This window comes from Gambusia affinis, linkage group LG02 (genome assembly GCF_019740435.1).
Source record: "Gambusia affinis linkage group LG02, SWU_Gaff_1.0, whole genome shotgun sequence".
NCBI classification, from domain to species: domain Eukaryota; kingdom Metazoa; phylum Chordata; class Actinopteri; order Cyprinodontiformes; family Poeciliidae; genus Gambusia; species Gambusia affinis.
The window spans coordinates 31,371,349-31,389,923 of NC_057869.1; the positions used below are offsets into that span (position 1 = coordinate 31,371,349).

General features: G+C 41.1%; 2 protein-coding genes across 3 annotated transcripts in view; one reads left to right on the forward strand and one right to left on the reverse strand.

Moving 5' to 3' along the window:
• LOC122846222 (AP-2 complex subunit alpha-2) overlaps window positions 1-18,575 on the reverse strand; it is a 20,430-nt gene continuing 1,855 nt past the window's right edge. The window contains exons 2-23 of one of the 2 annotated variants that reach the window (XM_044143034.1): window positions 18,450-18,518; window positions 18,030-18,172; window positions 16,450-16,643; window positions 15,289-15,418; window positions 14,102-14,203; window positions 13,911-14,019; window positions 13,529-13,679; window positions 12,989-13,157; window positions 10,644-10,781; window positions 10,381-10,563; window positions 9,600-9,697; window positions 9,288-9,519; window positions 8,300-8,464; window positions 8,059-8,145; window positions 7,624-7,757; window positions 6,393-6,475; window positions 6,181-6,270; window positions 5,738-5,861; window positions 5,535-5,651; window positions 5,265-5,334; window positions 4,948-5,082; window positions 1-4,118 (exon numbers count right to left, since the gene is read on the reverse strand). In XM_044143034.1, coding sequence (XP_043998969.1) covers window positions 4,041-4,118; window positions 4,948-5,082; window positions 5,265-5,334; window positions 5,535-5,651; window positions 5,738-5,861; window positions 6,181-6,270; window positions 6,393-6,475; window positions 7,624-7,757; window positions 8,059-8,145; window positions 8,300-8,464; window positions 9,288-9,519; window positions 9,600-9,697; window positions 10,381-10,563; window positions 10,644-10,781; window positions 12,989-13,157; window positions 13,529-13,679; window positions 13,911-14,019; window positions 14,102-14,203; window positions 15,289-15,418; window positions 16,450-16,643; window positions 18,030-18,172; window positions 18,450-18,518 — 2,801 coding nt within the window. In that variant the 3' untranslated portion in view covers window positions 1-4,040. The remainder of the gene's footprint in view (window positions 4,119-4,947; window positions 5,083-5,264; window positions 5,335-5,534; window positions 5,652-5,737; window positions 5,862-6,180; window positions 6,271-6,392; window positions 6,476-7,623; window positions 7,758-8,058; window positions 8,146-8,299; window positions 8,465-9,287; window positions 9,520-9,599; window positions 9,698-10,380; window positions 10,564-10,643; window positions 10,782-12,988; window positions 13,158-13,528; window positions 13,680-13,910; window positions 14,020-14,101; window positions 14,204-15,288; window positions 15,419-16,449; window positions 16,644-18,029; window positions 18,173-18,449; window positions 18,519-18,575) is intronic. The other variant, XM_044143043.1, reaches the window with a different exon arrangement.
• The window catches only part of LOC122846231 (tryptophan 5-hydroxylase 1-like), a 20,932-nt gene continuing 17,782 nt past the window's right edge, over window positions 15,426-18,575 (forward strand). Inside the window, exon 1 of the mRNA XM_044143054.1 lies at window positions 15,426-15,566. The gene's annotated coding sequence lies outside the window, so the exon portion shown is untranslated. The remainder of the gene's footprint in view (window positions 15,567-18,575) is intronic.

The window sequence follows — 18,575 nt, forward strand, 5'->3', positions numbered from 1 at the left end:
TTTGTTTTCCAAACTTTATTTGGTAAAATCCTCAGATTCACACAATGCAGTGACATTTACACATAAGAGCAAATCCTGACGTTTTTTTTCTAGAAACAGCCCTTTTTTGTCAGGCACAACAGATGGTGACAGAATTCTATTGATAAGGCACAAAATAAAGCTCAAAGTAAAACAGCACTCTAATGAAATTTAATAAAGACATAGTTTGGCATTGTTCTGTAGGCCTTAGGTGAACGTATGCAACTGTTTGCCAACCTGAAAGTTAAAAAAGAAGTTGCCTCCCTGGACTCAGCTGGACTCCTGCTGACATCAATATAGAAATGATTAATTCTTGTTTTTTACTTTAAATTGAAAATGATTCAGTTGTCAGACAGACTGGTCGGTTTTATTCAACCACACTGATTTGATTTGGTTGATTTTAACCCAGTAATCAGGCGCTATCAGAGAAACTAATTTTTCTGATATTTAATCAACATCAGAGGAATTCTGACCTCTGAAAGACAAACATGGCCAAAAAACGAGGTGTTCAGTCAGATGATATTAATGAAAAAGCTAATATCCTGGAATCCATGACACAATTTCACATTTGTAGTATTTGTATTAAAGCTCAGCAAGCAGAGGAAACATCCATACATTCGGTCTGGAAAACAAACGTTCTGTAGATGTGCAAAACTGGTAGAGGCTTGGAATTGCAGCAAAACAGAAGTATTGACTCAAGGGAGCTGAATACAAATGTACATCACACTTTTCAAATTTTTAATTGAACATATTGTTGCATGTAATCCTAACATTAAAATATTGTGTTTTTGGGGCACCTGTAGCTATGTTATCTTCAGTTGTTGAAAAAATACATATCAAATATGACTTAAAGGAAACTTGGCTTCATAATTTAATGCTTTGAAATTGGGGCTCCGTTTCTTTAAAACCTCTGCCTTCAGAAAGTCATTACAACATGGCTGCTACATTAACCCTATAACAACATTTTTACCTCAGTGTTTAACTAAGCAGAAGCTGATATAATAAGCTCAGGCTGAGCTCCTTATATCAGCTTCTCAGCAAATGCACAGTTGAACCAGGTGTTTGCTAATTTTTGCTGGCTAGTTTGAAGGAGTTGAGTAGAGCGGTAGTGGCAGAGGGCTGCTCTGTGAGGCCGAAGCTTGTAAATCGCAGCTCTGAGGAGGAGTTGTACCTCTAGGTCCACCCACATGTTTTGAACAGCTGAATGGTTGCCATGGAGATGAAAAGATTTCTCAAACATGCATGAAAGAATCAAGACAACACTCCAGGTGTGTTTATGGTGAGGGAATAACATTATAACATGATGTGAAGCTTTAAAAAAGTTAATTTACATAATATTGCCCCTTTAAATAACGTCTGTGTGGGAATGAAAAAATGTAGAAAAGTGACAAGAATACACTAAAAGGCCCTCCAGTAACAGACTGGCACTGTGTGTGTGTGTGTGTTTTCTGGAGGATGTGATATGGCTCTATCAGAATCAGATCAGCCTGATCTGCAGTATTAAGTGGACCTAATGTTCCACTTGGTGTTCTGTAGAACCAAGAAGAGACGAAAAAACAGGATCAGTGTCAAACTGGATCACAGTGCTTCTGAAAACCTTTAACACAACCAAACAAACATCACTGTAGAAAGTATTTTCACCCAGTTTACTGACTACAATGCAACTCTACACATGAAACCTACCCAGAGTTCAAAGCTTCAGCTAATCTCCAAACCAGTGGAGTGAATCACTGAAACCAAAACCTGCAACACACAACTTCTGAATTTGTAACTCAAGACAGCTGGACACCCGCTGCAACAGGTCTGAATCTAATTCATCGGTCATCACCTCACCTTTATAGCTGAACTATTTTTAATGAATGATGATGAGAAATAATTATAAAACTGTAATTTGTGACATTCCATTTCTTATAATTGCGAGTTTGCGACCTCTGATCAAACCACCACAATCCTGACCTAGTAGTTATTATTTATTAAAGTCATTTAAATATGATGCGTGGTTTGTACAAAATGAGAATCCTGAGTTGGAAACAAGCAAAATTACAAAGGAGCAACTGGTGTGAGGTGGTAGTAGGGTGCAGCAGGAGGCTATGGGTAACGGCAACACTTTCCTTAAGCATCACCAACACTTAAAGGACGACACGCTGATTAAATTCACAATACATGTGGAGCTGAAATGCTGCAAGTAAACAGCAAAACTGATCAGACATCATTTGCTTAATAAATCACCAATTTATGAATAGTATGGCATTAAAACTCCAATTCACAGCATAAAACAAACAATATTCACGTTGGAAACAACAACGTATGTGAAAACGTTTAGGGGTGCAGGTGGAAAAGCAGCAGTGCTTCACATTACTCAGAGGTCACTGGTCTCCCTGGTTCTCTAACGTCCAGCTGTTTTCAGCACATTTCTTACAGCATCAAGTCATAACGTGACAGTGAGCCCATCAGGTCTGGCTTCAGGCTTTGGGCTCATGGATCAGAACCACCACACAACATCTGGAGGCTAATTTCAAGAGAAGTCAGGTAGTCTGACTGCTCTCCTCTAAGGTTAACGTCACTTTGTAATCCAGCCGTGAGCAAAAGGCAGCAACAACACGTAAACAGTGCAGCTGTGGGGATTCTAGTTTAGCTGAGAGGTGAAAAAAAGTGGAGCTAAAACTGAGATATGGCACAAAATTATTAGGAGGGAATTTTCCTGTAGAGCTGCAGTTAGAGTTATTTTTATTAAAAAGGTGTTAAAAGGCTTTCTTTAAGCAAATATAAAAAGACACAAGCAAACAGTGACTAATGGAGAAATATTTCTAGATGGACATTAAAAAGAAATGCTTTAGGACAAAATAAAAAGAACGTGGCAGTGCTTTAAAGGCTGTTCACACCAACAACCAACTCCAGTGAATCCACTGGAAACTGTTATTTCAACATCAGAAAAGGCATAAAGGGATCCAACAACGTTGGTGATTTAAAACACAGCTAGAAAAGTCTAATATACGGCAGTGACATAACTGTTACAGTGTGCTGTTGACGGTCCACCTCTCCAATCGACCATCAGAGTTCCTGTACTTGGTATGAGCAAACATTTCTAGAATAAAAACAGAGTTGAGGTTTTTTTTAAAAGCTGGTTCCATTGAAAGTTTAAAGGCAGTCAGGAAAAAACTCTGATAAAACCCGTCAGAACAGACCAACAACCTGAAGCTCCTTGGAGTTAGCAGAAGCTTAAACGCCATATCTCTGGTACACGTGTTGCTACATAAGGTGTCTAGAGGTGAAAAGCTCAGACCATAGACATTAAAAAATCTAGCTGCAGTGTTGCTTGTCTATGTCGTTAAAAAAAAACACGCCAGTGCAAAACACAAACACTAACAATTATCTACATCAGGTAACACACTGACTGCTCAAAACTTCTCAATAGAACCCATCTTCAAAAAAATCTGAATTATCCCTTTAGAAATAGGCCATCATATCATCTGTGAAGAATTTCTCAAAAGTGACCTGGGAGTTCTCTATTTAGACATAAACATGTTCTTTCAATCACAGTTCCTGTCAGATGATTCTAGAAAACAGCTGTGGGTGTTAGGAAACTCCCTTACTGGAAACAAAATCCACACATACAAAAAATGTTTTTTTATATAAATAAGAGGGATTGCTCCTCCTGAGATGACATGTAACAAACAGCGTAAGTGTTGGCGTTCTCTGTGAGCGACTTGTGTAATCTAATTTTTTTAAGTCAACAAGTGCAGAATGATTACATGAAACACTCCCAGACCAACGACCCAGACACTGTCAGTACCGGCGCCTCAGGCTGCCAGTTCAAACCATGAGCCTCATCACAGTGTGAGGACAGACACCACGCAGCTTAAAGCAATGAGGCATTACTAGAGTTATGTGCAAAAAAGACTTTTCCCTCTCACTAGGATATAAAGCATGTAAATAAAACAAAAAATGTACACTGTACAATACACCTTTTTTTGATTTGAAGTGAGAGTAAGAACGTGTAAAAATGCAGGCCCTGTGTGGAGCTAAAACTGTTCTGACAGAAGCTCACACAGCCGCTGAGATACGGACTCCTTACTGGTCCGCAAGGTGAGGCGGTACATCTGGAAGAAACAGAAATGAATCAGCCAGTTAGCATCTGTAAGATGGTCCCAACGGGAATGTTCATTCAGTTCAAATCGGTTGATTTCTGTGGCATCTATTTGCTACAAATGTCATTACAAGGCACTTTATGAGACAATCAGATCCAATTCAATGGATATGATGACACCTGCCAGTCAATCCCACCGGCTCTTGATCCCAGCTTTACTCAGAGCATTTAGAGCACAGGATAAAGTTTATTCCAAAACCCAAAAAGAGTTTGCAAAAATTGAAAAGATTGAGAAATGGCAGAAGCTCAACACTACGACGTGTAACCGCAAGTAAATCTACAGATTTTTGTCATCATTACATTTTATACTAAAATCAAAGACTGATGCATCACGCTGGGTCCAGAACAATAAATGTGAGCTGTGGCTGCAAATAGGAACAGTTTCTTTTCAAAGCAGTAACTTTTCAGACAGGTGGTACAAATATCCACACACAGCCTGTTACACTGTGTTGTGTGGAAGCTGGTCACAGCAGGTCACAGCAGGTCCCACACTGTACTGACAACACATGTGAGTTCAGAGCCATCTTGCAGTGGTGTCATCTCTTTTACTATTCACATTTTGACATGTTACAACCCCAAACATCAAAGCAATTTAAAGGGATCATGTGTGACGACTAAAAAGGTAATGCACAATTATAAAACATGGCATTTTGTTAATTTGTAAACCATGTGTCATTTTCTTTCCAATTCAATTCTGTCACCTTCTGGAAAACAATAAAACACATTGTGTTCAGGTTTGTGTGCAAAGCACAGCCTTTATTTCAGTGCAGGTGTGTGTTTACCTGTGCTTGTGTGTTGGGCTCCAGCCTGAGCAGGCAGCCCACCTGAGTGGTCTTAGTGTGGATGATTCCAGCTCCAACGAAGTTCGTCGGATTAGGATCCACACCGTCCAACAGAGCTACACCGAAACCTAACAGCTGGAGGAGTGAAAGCAACAGAACACAGAGAAGTAAGTTAACTAGATTCATAAAAACACCAAAGGAACAACAGCAACATAAAACTAAAGTCAGATTACATGTTTATTGAGTCGTGGCTAACACTGAGCTCAGTCACATGATGGTCCTAAATGTTCACACTGACACAAGGGTTCACTGTTTACCTTGGCTTTGGTAACATCTGTGTCCATCTGGTTTTTGGCTTTGAAGATTTTCTGTACTTCTTGTTGAGGACTGATGACACCAAACACAAGAAAAAATATTAACTTCAAAATAAAGACAGAGACAGATAGAAAGAACCATCAAGTACAAGAGCTGTTATATGAACCTTTTCCGACGTACAACTTTTCACATTAATCTGATGTCAGCTGATACTTCTGACTTTAAAGACAAACTAGTTGAAACTACTTTAATTAAAGTAAAGTCAGGCTTACGCTCCAAGCTGCTTCCAGCGCTGGAAGAAGTCTTGGGATGTCATCTCTGTGGGCTGGAAGAACTTATTCAGCATCACAGGGAGTTTCACTGTGATGTTCTGCAGTGTTCCACCATATCTGAACATACAGCATGACGTTTGGATAAAAGTAGCTCAATAACAGAGTAAAGACATACAACAACAGATCCATACTGTCTTACCAACCTGAACTGAATGTTGAGGACAGGCACATCTGAGAAATCAGACACACACTCAATGTTGAGGATCTGCTGGACCTGAGCTCCAGCCTCAATAAGTGGGTCTACTGGCTTTTCCTGGACATTCAGCTGTAACGCTGCTGGTCAAGGATTCCACAGATACACACAGAACCAGCAGGAACGAACAGTTCAAAGATGCACTAAAACCAAAGAAAAACATCCACCCAGCTGGATTTAACAAAGCAAACTGCTACGTTCCTCCCATTAGATAATCACTGCAGGGTGGAAACGTATTTATCTGAAATAGAGAGTCTTTGTTGTTAAAAACAACAAAACAAAGCAAAAACAAAGCTGTTTCAGACAAGCATCCATTACAGAGATTACTGGTCAGTAATCTCAGGAGATTACTGGTCCCTTGGCTGGGTTGCTGTGGAGCAGAGGAGAGGATATGAGAGCTGAGGACGTCATTACTGCTCACTGATGTGGAGAAGCTCAGGAACTTTGTAGAGGTCTTGTTACCATAGAACACATACATGCGACCTGCAGGGAGACAGAAAGTAAAACATTTCATTCACTCTCATCCAAACACATTTCAATCTCTCACATAAACTTGTAATCTTAAACAAGAGTTTAACAGAGATGTGAACAGTGCAGAGGCTCACCCAGGTTCTGCCGGTACTCAGACTTCAGTCCAATCTGGAGAAGCTGGTTCTCATAGATAACACCGTTGTTTTTGCACACAAACCTGAAATATTAACAATTAGCAAATTGTTAATATTTGTAACAGTGATCAGTTATTCATACGGTGAGTTATCTTCTGTCAAAGATAAATCCAATGGTCCATATGGAAGAGCTGAGCATTTATTGTATTGCTTCTCATTTATCATTGTCACAATAAATTACAACTAAATAATGATTTAAAGAAAACCAAACTGTCCTAATTGTTAGGATTGTAAATTTAACTATTTTTTTCACTGTATCAATAAATATTAATACATTTGAAAATATGATTCAAGAAGCAGTATTATGTTTTTAAGTCACATAATAGTGCTGACAATCAGGTAACTATGTAACCTTCAGTCGTTATGCTGTACATATCAAATATGACTTAAAAGAAATTTGGCTTTTTAAATTAACGCCTTGAAATTGGGCCACTGTCTCTTTAGAGACTCCTGTTCTTTCTGAAACTCCACTTCAGGAAGTCGTCACAACACGGCTCCTTTAACACACTGACAACGTTTTCACTAGCATTGCACTGAGAAATAGATCCTATAATGAGCCCAGCAGATGTGCAGTTCCACCAGATGTTTGCTAATTGCTGCTGGCTAGTCTGAAGGAGCTGAGTGAGGGAGTCGTGCGGGAGGACTGCTCTGTGAGCCCAAAGCTTGGAAACTGCAGCTCTGAGGAGAAGCTGCACCTTGCAGGCGGGGCTAGGTCCAAACAGGTGTTTTGTACAGCTGAATGGTTGCCATGGAGATTAAAGGATTTCTCAAACATGTATGAAAGAATCAAGACAACACTCTGGGTATGTTTATGCTGAGGGAATAACATTACAACATGATGTGGAGCTAATAAAGTCCAGTTTACATAATACTGCCCCTTTAAACACGCTTCTTGTGTGTAGCTTCATCATACAAGTCACTTCTTCATGTGACTGAAGAAGTGTATAACAAGTCGGAATGTTTGTCGAAAGAAGACATTGTATTAGTGGGGCTCTGATTGTTGTGCCATGCATTCACAGTCATTGAGTTACCTAAACAATAAAACTTAATAAATAGTTCTTATCATCACGTTTAGCCCAGCCCTACAGTAAAATAACTCTTCTGCTTTGACAAACAAGAACACTGACGGTTCACATTGTGTTTTCATTAGATGAGCTGTGGTTAGTGTCACCTGGGAAAGTGTTCGTCTGAGCCCTCTGTGGGTGCAGCGCTGTTGAAGTCAGAGAAGACGTCCACCAGCAGGCTGGCTCCAGAGGACGGGGCTGAGTTCACACTCAGGTTGTCAGTGAAGGTGTGGCTGGGAACCTGCAGGGCAAACACCATCTGATCACTGTCCACACTCTGATAAACATCCAGTAGATTCAGATTTTCTTTTCTAATGTTTGTGCTCCCATCAGTTCGAGGCTGCTGTGATTTGAACATCACTCTGGATCAGTTTGACACAGCTGTAGTTAGGAGCTCACATTTACTGTGCGAATGTCTCTCATAGTGTCCTTCAGCAGACGTTAGAGTAAAACTATTTCAAACCGTTTCTAGGGACTTTTTAATGGATGGCAGCACTGGGACAAAATGCAAACTGCACTGAAAATGTAAACATGTCATGTACCATGGTTCTGGTGGGGAGCATGGTGGCGCTAGAAGAGGGGTGGGGTCTGTCTGTGGAAATGAGCTCTTCCAACAGAAACTGAGGAGGCTGAGGCAGAGAAAAGAAGAGGAGAGGAGCAGAACAACGGGAAGGTAGAGACTGAGAAAACAGAGAACGGTGGAAATCCAGGAGGAGGACAGGACAAACACCCAGTGGATTCAGATGAAGCGTCTACATTCTTCTGATTTAGTCGTGATGCTACCTTGCTGGCCACTTCAGCGTCCTCGGCATGTTCGCTGCTGCCGTTGACATTCTTTCGGGAATCGTCCATGTCGGGCAGTTTGCTGGAGCCCTTCTTCTTCTTCAGCTTGGCCAGGATGGACGACTCTCTTTCTGGGAACGGAGGCATTTCTTCTAACACGGTGGCCTGGGGGGAGAGAGAAAACCACGCTAAAGCCACAAGAACTGGCCAACAAGCTTTATGTTTCTCTGGAAACATAAAGCTTTTCAGCAAAACTGAAACACAGAGTTCCACTAAATCAAGAATTAAAACCCACCTTTTTCAAATGACTTTTGATTAGTAGTAAATGGAACATTGATTTTATGTGTACTTGCTTAATGATTTTGATGATGGCAACATGTAATTTTTGTTGCTTGTTTCAGAACTGATGACTGTGTGATGTTTTTATGATGTAGAGCACTCTGAACTGCTGTGTTGCTGAGATGCTCTACACACTTAAAGCTGACTTGACTTCACTTTCCTGAAGAGGACAGGGAGCAACAGATGTCCTCATGATCTGCTCATGTTGTGGCATGCTGACAAACTTCTACTAAAGTCTGGAGTTTGAAACTGACTCAAAAAATATGCATCAATAAAGTCTCAGTATAAGAGTGTTCATATGAATTAAACTAGTTTATTTTAGCCATATTTTTAAAAAAATATGTATTTTTTCCTCTTTTTTATTACTGAATTTCAACATGTGAGCCTAATTGTACCCAATAAATGCCACAAGTGGGAAAAGTTATAAAATGATTCGTTGTCTCATTTTTTCAGACATCCGTGATATTTTAACAGGGTTTGGTTCACATTGCAGAGAAACTGAAGTAAATTGACATTGTGCTGCTGAAGCCCTAATAAAGCAGAGAAACATCCACCCTCACTGTACAATCCTGAGTGTCTGCATTGGACTCAGGCTGTGCTTAAAGCTTCAGGCCCATTCAAAGTCTGGTTAGCTGAACGATGTGCTGACCAGGATGTCGGTGCTGGCGATGCAGCTGAGCCTCAGGTACTCCACTGCCCGCTGCTGGAGCTCCACGTCAGCGTTGCGAAGTTGGCTATCTGAGCGGAGGACATCTTGGATTGTGCCTTTCACCTCCGGGAACAAGTTGATGAACTTGATGTACGCGGATAGCAGCAGAGCCCGGGTCGGCACCGAGCACAGGTGGAACTTGGAGTGAAGCAGGTTGAACTGGACCAGAGGGCTGCAGAGGAACAGGTCATGAGGAGCTGAACCTTCAAAGATTACAAACGTCTGGTCAGAAGCATTGTCAGTTTTCAGCACCTGGAGCGAGGGTCACCAGCAATCAGGTTTCCAAACTCTCCCAGAATGTAACCACCCACTTTCACCAGATTCTCATGGCAGGCTGGAGCCTGGAGGGCCTGCACACATTCACATGGAGAGGAACAACAGCTTCTGTCAGGTAAGCAAAACCACATACCAACACAACTAAAGACACAACGTTGGTCTAATCAGATCTAATGAAACCTGAATTCAACAAACACTCTGTTCTGTTGGACAGCCCTTGGATGTTTGACTATTTTATTGCTTTGCAAAATTTTGCTTTTTTGTTAAAAAAACCCCCCAAAACTTCTTTAATGTCATAGTGGAAAACTAATGTCATAAAAATTATGACAAAAATATTTTACACCCCTATGCTATTCAGTAATAAAACTATCAAATAACCTAATGGCATAATCATTCTTTCATTAAAACATGAGAAGTATTGGCCTGATTTAACTTCAGACCAAGACTAACTTCAGTTTGCAAACCTCTGGTTTTAACTGCACTTATGATAATACATATGACTATTCTAATAATAAGGATATTGATCATTATTAATCCACACTTTACCGACATTTTCTTTTGGCTTCAGACTGAATCCAGAAAGTATTCAAAGCTTTCACTTTTTCCACGTTTAGTTATGTTACAGTCTTGTTCCAAATTCCACTAAATTCATCTCTTTCCTCAAGCTCACCCCCTATGGACCACCCTCCTCTGGAGGACGCATAGAAAAACACAAGTGAAGTGAATGTTTAGTGACGACATGAATCACAGTTCCCACCTCAAACACGGTCTTGGCAGCGTAGCCTTGGACGTCGTCCCGGTTGATGACAATCTGGATGACGCGGTACCACACCTCCTCGCTCACGTAGTCGCCGGCGATGCGGATCAGGTTGAGGATGGTGTCCACGTACCAGGTGTAGTCCACCGCATACTTCTCGGCCAGAATGGCCACCTTCAGCACCTGTGGGTGACCGCGCAGTGGCTGAGGAGAACATCTTACTCCGACACTCGAAGCAGAGCATGTGTGTGCTGACGACCTACAATCTCCTCTCTGATTGAGTAGTCTGCTGTCTCCAAGTAGCTCAGCATCTCCGCTACAATCTGCTTGGAGTTGCTGCGGTCACACATGGCATAGAGAAGGTCGACGGCTCGCTGGCGCACGCTCACATCTCTCTCAGTCTGCACAGACACACCAAGCAGAGACTTCAACCTGACGGTATGACTACCATATGACTTAAAGAAAGAAACATGATTGGCCAGTAAATTAAAAGGGGCAGTATTATGTGTTTTCCAGGCACATAGTGCTGTTTTATAGCACAATTAAGTAACCATGTTACCTTCAGTTGTCAATTACGCCTCAAAAAAATTTACTTCATAATTTAAAGCCTTGAAATTGGGCTTCTGTCTCTTTAAGAAATTCCTCCTCTTTCTGAAACTCCACAGGATGTCATAACAACATGGCTCCTCTACTAACCCTTTAACAACGTTTTTACCAGTGTTGCACTAAGATGTAGTTCCTGTAATGAGCTAATCAAATCCACAGTTCCACCAGATGTTGGCTAATTGCTGCTGGCTAGTCTAAAGGAGCTGAGTGGAGGAGTCGCGGGGGAAAGTCGCTCTGTGAGGCGGAAGCTCAGAAAGTTGGAAACTGCAGCTCTGAAGAGGAGCTGCACCTTGAAGGTGGCGCTGTTTCACCTAGGTGTATTTCACAGCAGAATGGTTGCCATGGAGACTAAAGGATTTTCAAACATGGATAAAGGCAGCACTCCATGTATGTTTTTGACGAGGGAACAACAATATAACATAATGTAAAGCTCAAAAAAGTTGAAACACCATCATCTCCAAAATCAGCAGCAATAAACAGAACCGTGAAACTGTTATGTTCTCTCTTTATTGTCTTTGCAGACAAATCGAAGGTTCTTCCAGTCATTACTGCAGCTGAAGATCTGAGAATTCTTAAAGTCTCCCAGTATAAATATTTAGGGCTTTTAATTGATGATTCTTTGTCTTTCACTTTTCAACAGCTGGTGAAGAAACTGAGATTAAAATTGGGATTTTAATTCAGGATCAGATCTTATATATCTGGTTGATGCTACTTTTATGTCTGTGTTGGAGTATGGAGACATTTTATCCATGCATGCTTCTCTTATGTCTTTCTTCATTGGATACAGTTCATCATGGAGCCTTAAGATTTCTGACATGTTTAAAAGGTTTTATCCATCATTGCACATTATATAACAGGGTTGGATGAACAGACCTGGCCACTCGACTCCTCCATTATAAAACCACACTAGGACTTCTACATTCATATTTGTTTAGAAGCAGAGAAAGTCCACCAGAGAATACTCTCTTCATTGTGAGAACTTTTTTTTTAACTTTCGGTGCCTAAAGTCAGAACTGAACTTACATCCATCTTCTTGGAACCAGTTGCAGTACTACATGAACTTAAAGGTGATGCTGTCACTAAATGTTTTTAAGATTGTTCTTACTGATTTTGAGAAGGACTCATCTGTCTATAAATATGTTTTTTGTTGTTTTTCTAAGGTTTTAGCAGCTCTAGGACTCTTTATTTGAGAGTAGTCAGACAGGAAAGCAGGTTGTGAGATAAAAGGAAGACGTGGACAAAGGTCATCAGGTCGGGACTGGAACCTGAGGCCTCCTAATGTGGGTCACATGCTCTACCCCTTCATTGTTTATAACTCTCTAGACTTGAGTAAATACATTAGAGTTCATTTCCATTCCTGACATGTTTAAAGACCACAGTATTGATCCACATTGATATAAAGGCACTTTATCATTTCAACCACTTCTTATTACTGTCCATATCAATTATTTATAACGCCCAATAGTCCATGATCTCCATTCATTCAGTAATCGGAATCCTAGTCTCATGTTTCATCCAGATTATTGCAGAGCTCCTAAGTAGAGTTCATTAGGTTTGATAAATGATTTACGTATTCTGTTAGATTGATGGATTCATATTGATTCTGTCTCACTGCAAAGACTGTACAGTAAACAAGGGCTAAATACGGGAATATAAGAAAAAAATGTAATGTTGTGAAAATGTTCAGTATTTCAGAAAGTAAATCTCATACATCATGTAGATTCACTGCACATGGAGCCTTTCTTTCTTGTAATTCTGATGATTATGACTTTCAAATAATATAAAACCAAAATGGAGTGGTATAGAAAATTAGAATATTAGATACATTTTAAAAAAACTGAGCGTCTGAAAAGTATATTCATTTCTATGGACTCAATTCTCAGTCATTGTTTTTCTTGCATGAATGCAGCGTGGAACATTCCTGCTTTCCATCCGTAACAAGCATGATGATGTCCACAGTGATGGGGTCATCACATTTCCTACCAGAGGTCCAGAAACTCACCTTTAGAGCGTTGATGACAGTTTCGATGTGCGTCTTCACGGCTTCGTGGGAGAACTCGGAGCTGGCCAGTGTGCACATGCTCTCCAAGGCCAGATAACGGAGGTTAGTTTCTCTGTGCTGCAGGAACTGGCCCAGCTGGTTGCAGGCTCGTACCAACAGGTTGGGTTCACTGAGGGAAAACACAACGACAACAGGAAGTGCTCAGATCCCCATTCACTGAGTTCACAATCCGACACTAATATAAAACATGCTAATATACACTTTGCTCTTATTGCAGCAAAGTATTTTTTTAACAAATAAGAGCACCGGGTGAGCCTGATACATTGTAGGGCTTAGGATAGAGCATAACAGAGTGGCATGGGGTTCTATTTGTCCAGGTGTAATACTCTCACTCATCTATAGTTAGACCAGCAACATTTGTACTATATCGTGGCATCACTGACTTGCAGGATTCAGTCCTCAACATGTAGAGACAGCATTGTTAAACATCTCAGTTCTTCCTAGGTAACTGAGCAGGTTAAGAAGCAGAAAGTGACCAACCTGTCATGGTGGATGATAAGTGTGATGGCTTCAAACAGAACAGCGTTTTTTGCATTGGAATGCTGCACCTTCTTGGACTTGGGCGGCTCCTGGGCTTTATTAAGGATGGTCTCCAGACACTCGGTCAGACGACTTCGCAGTGATGTGTCCTCTGCAACAGCCAGTTGCATTGCTTTCCTCTTAAAAATACACTTAATAGCACACACAAGTGATTTCCAATTCCAACATGTCCGGCTGCTTTATGTGGGGCTGATTACCACAAGAACTCCAACGGAAATGTAATGTTCTTAAGCAAGTTACCACGCATCCATAGGGACTGTTAGGATATTTTTAACAAAAAGTAAGTTTTATCCCAATAATTCATTGCTTTATGGTAGCATACCAGGTGGAGGGTAGCACTGCAGCAAGCGCAGCAGTTTGACAGACAACCACGGCGCAGCAACAAAGTAGTATGTATAGTCCTGCAGGTCGATGGATGCAGAGGTCACAATCTGTGAGACAGGAAGTTGGAGATGGTGAAGTTATGCCTGAGACGGAGCAGAGCGCCATGAGAGCCATCAGAGCCGTACTCACTCTACTGAGCCTGGCCACAGCCAGGGACACGGACGTCTTAAAGTCGTCTGGACTTTTCTGGGCCAGAGTGGTGATGAGGCTGGTGGCGGCTGTGACTACTCCCTGAGAACAGGAACACACACACACTACTTAGTGATACAGATGGAGACTGTTTCTTTACACTTTCACTTTTTCTTACAACGGAAAAAAACTAGACACCTCAAAAAGTGTCCGTCTTTTAATAACATTCTGATTTCACAGTAAATATGAATACATCAGTGAATGATGGAGGCAGGGCCACTGTAGAAAAGAAACGAAAATATAGTGGCCACAAAGAAGTACATTTATGCCAAAAAAAGTTTCTCCAGATGAATTTTACATATTGTCACATACTTACTATAATGGTATAAGTCATTTAATCCAAAAGGGATTTTTATGCCTGATACATTTATGGGAAAGAAAGAGATGGTAATTTATATTTATATTACCTTATATTAGGAAGGTGACAAAGTTTGAGAAAAAGTGGATATTTTCTGATGCTAAAAGGCATAACTTTTTAAAAACAAATAGATACTTTTCCATTATTAAAGGCATAAATTTACAACACTAAATCTAAGATGTGGTCAGAGATTTGCGACAAAACAGCCAAAAGTTCCTTAAAGTTTAATTGATAAATAAAGCGCTTTTAGGTGCAAAAGGAATAGCTAGGTTTATGTTTATCTTTAAATATATAATTTACGTCCTGAGTGCAATGTGAAGTAATGCTCTTATTGTGAAGGAGCTAAAGGAAGTAATGTCCCAATTCATCAGCTGCACTGACAAACTGAAACACTCGGACTGGCCCTAAAGCCAAAAGCTTTGTAATGTCGCTACATGCAGACCCTCAACTACACAGCTGCTGGTCCAAGACCTCTGACCGGCTAGTAACCAAGGTAACCAGGTAACCAGGCAACCAGGATATTCCACACCCTGCTTACGTTTGGTTGAATGTTAATCGACTTTAGTCATCAGAGAGCAAGTGGCTGGCGTAAGGAGAAGTTTTGTTCCAGCATGTTGTGCAGACAGATACACATCTTCAAGAAGCCTTGTGTCTGGGACCATGTGTGTGTTTCCCTTTCAAACCTATCCAGACTTTTAAATAGCACAGGCTCTAAACACAGCTGTAGAGATGTTCTGATTCTGAAGCAGTAAACTAGCACAGGTCTTACCAGGTGCTGATCATTGAGCAGGTGGACGACCCGTGCTGTCCACTCCCCCATAGGCACCAGGTCAGGAGAAGTCCTGTTGAGCCGCAGCAGACACAGAGCAGCACTCTGCTTCACGCTGTCCATGGTGTCCCTGGAAACACAAATCATCTCTTCAACATGTATTCATACTGACACAGAGTCAAGCACTGGAAAAGCTTTGTTAGTCTGAAACATGATCTTCTCCAACAACTACTAACACCAGAGTGGCAACCAACAACCTTCCAGGAAAAAAAACCAAGGTATGTCTATGTGTCCTGCTGATTTGTAATCTTAATTTACCAATAAACATATTTAGGTGGGATTAAGGTCAAGCGCTCAACACATAGGAAGCAATGTCGCTCACTCTCCCTTAATTTCCTATGGAACTTGTGTAGGGCTAAAACAATTAATCAGTTTAATCCTGATGAACTGGTCACTGAAATAATCATCAACTAACTTAATAATCGATGCAACTCTGATAAAAACCCTCGTTGTTTGTAGATATCTTTTATCCAAAACTCCTCACGTTGCAGTTTAAGCTGCACCTGGCTCACGTTCTCTAAATTGTCAAAATAATTCTTTACTAAAATAATTGCTAACAGCAGTGTGTGTGGTGAAGTGAAAGACGCTTGCCCCTCCAGCCAAGCGACTGCTGAAATTTATGGACTTGGACTTTCAGTCTTGTACATGTAAACGTGAACATGGCCCATCTGTCTGTGTGATACACACTGCTACTGTTCTGTAACACATGGCATTTTGCATCTATGTCAAAATGTTTCAATTTGGTTTTTGTCTGATTAGAGCATCTTCTCCCAAATATTTACCTTTTCTAACACATGACTTGAGGCAAACTGCAAATAGATTTTCTACAGGCCAGTGGAGAGCAGGAGAATCGGTGCCTTTCCCAGGTTATCACGCCACTGGAGCGACAGACAGACTGAACAGAGTTAACTGACAAACTACAAGTCTTAGACGTCTCCTGAACTATCTCCCAGACCTGTCTGTTGTGAGATTTGTCCTTTAGAATGTTGCAACATGAATCAGCCAGAAAACCCTTTCCAGCATCAAACCAGAAAAAGCAAGTGTGAAAGACTAGAATATCAATATCAGTTTTTGTGTATGAATGAATCATTTTGTACGAACCCTGCCACCAAGATTCTGGGAATCTCCGAAGCAAAAGCCTCGGCCATCTCTCTGCTCCCCACGTTAGCGATGCAGTGCAGGGCCAGGTTCATGAAGGTCGGGTTGCGGCTGGCGAGGTCGTTCTTGATGGCATTGTTGATCAGACGGATGAGGTCACTGTTGGAGTTCACCAGCACGGAGATGAACAAGTAACCCTGAAAAAGCAGGAAGCAGCACCAGATGACAGATACCTGAATGAGTCAAAACATTCTGAAAATCCTCTTCATCTTCATTTGTCCTGACTGTGGTTCCTAAACCAACTGGACCCGCCACAGCAGATGGTGGGTTGATGCTGCTCAGTTGTTCAATCAGAGCTGAAACAGCAACAAGCATTATACTGATGCAGGAAGAAAACATCTTGGGTTCATTTTGAAGGACTTATATGCTAGATGTTCTATGATGTTCTGCATTATTAGTGGATGATCTCAGTATCACAGCTCTTTTCTAACCATTACAAATCAAGTGTTCAATACATGTGAGGATGTGCTGCAGAATCAAATATATATTTCTTAAATCAGCACTATGGACTGGGTCCTATTATGTAAGAGTGATTTTTGATTAGGAAATCTGGCGCCATCAAAGGTCAATCTGACTTGACTCCTTTCCCTTTCCTTGTGTGCGAAGCACAAAGTTGGACCAAAATAGGATTGGGGAATAAACTGTTTAGACCACATATGTCAGAGTCAAGGCCCGCGGGCCACATCCGGCCCGCGAGAAGATTTTCTACGGCCCCTGGGATGATCTTGATTTATTATTAGAACCGGCCCGCAGACCGCAGCAAGCCGGCACCCCGTCTGAAAAAATGCGAGATCCCCTGTTCGATCCTCACAACGCCCCCGTGCTCGATCCTCTGGCACGCACCCCCCCCGGTCCGCTGGAAATTTACGAAGGCTTGGGCCGGTCCGCTGCACTAGACTATATGCGTCATTTAAAAAAAATTCATTGAACATTCGATCAGTCCGGCCCTCGGCTTGTAGCTAAATTTTTTATTTGGCCCTCCGTCCATTTGACTTTGACACCCCTGGTTTAGACAAATAAGAACGACAATTGGTGATGAATTGGCTTATTCAGCAACTCTGAGATGGAGCAGATGTTGAGGTCAAGGGGTTTGAACAAATCCAATACACACTTAAGGGCTGCCAGGATTCTTACATATTACAGACGTAAATCACGGGCAGTAATGCTATTGGTCAAAACTTACCAACTCACACCAGTGAAAATGAGATTGCAAAAAACAGGTCGATCCTAAAAATACGGGGAGATTTTGGGGACTTTTGACTTTGTATTGATGAAGCTGTAAGATGATCTGTGGAAGAGTGTAATAAATCTCCACCCGCCAGGGCCAGCAGCAAAAGGACATGTCTCGGAGAGTTATTACTTATTTATATATATATATTAAAGAGTTTAGCACCTTTCAACTCCCCAACAGGTCCAATAGGACCGCTGGAGGATGTGCTTTGATTTTGACATGTTATAATGTTTGCTCCAGTCAGACTGAGCTGTGAGTTGAAAACAAACAATTAAAACAAAGAAATACTTACAATTTGCTTTTCGGTGTATTTGTTGGAGCTAAGCAGGTTGACAGCCTCCATGTGACCAAAGTCGATATCATGGCCCAGAAGGAAGATGAAGAGCAGTTTGCACACATATTTCTTTTTACTGTAGCCATCCAAAGCCTTGTCTCCTACCATAGCAAAACAGAAAACATCAACTGATGTAAAGTGCCTTTGAAAAGCTAAATATTTCATTTTTGGAATATTCAATTATTAATTAACAATGTATGAGAACATCATTATATTTCAAAAACAGCAATAAACCCTGGTGGCTCAGGATATGAAACCTTCAGCCTAAACCTAAGCTAAGATGATCTTTTCACAGCAGAGTGAATCCCGTCAGCTTGGAGCAGTCTGTTGAACGACTTCCTGTTCCTCAGGGTTAAAGTGTTCTAACTGCTCACTTACCTTTAAATTTGGAACGGATGTTGGCTAGCTCTTTGTTTATCCTCTTCACTTCTGCCTCCTTACTTTTACCTGCAAACAAAGAGCTTCAGTCAACCATAAACTTCTTTAAACGTTTTTAAAAAATGA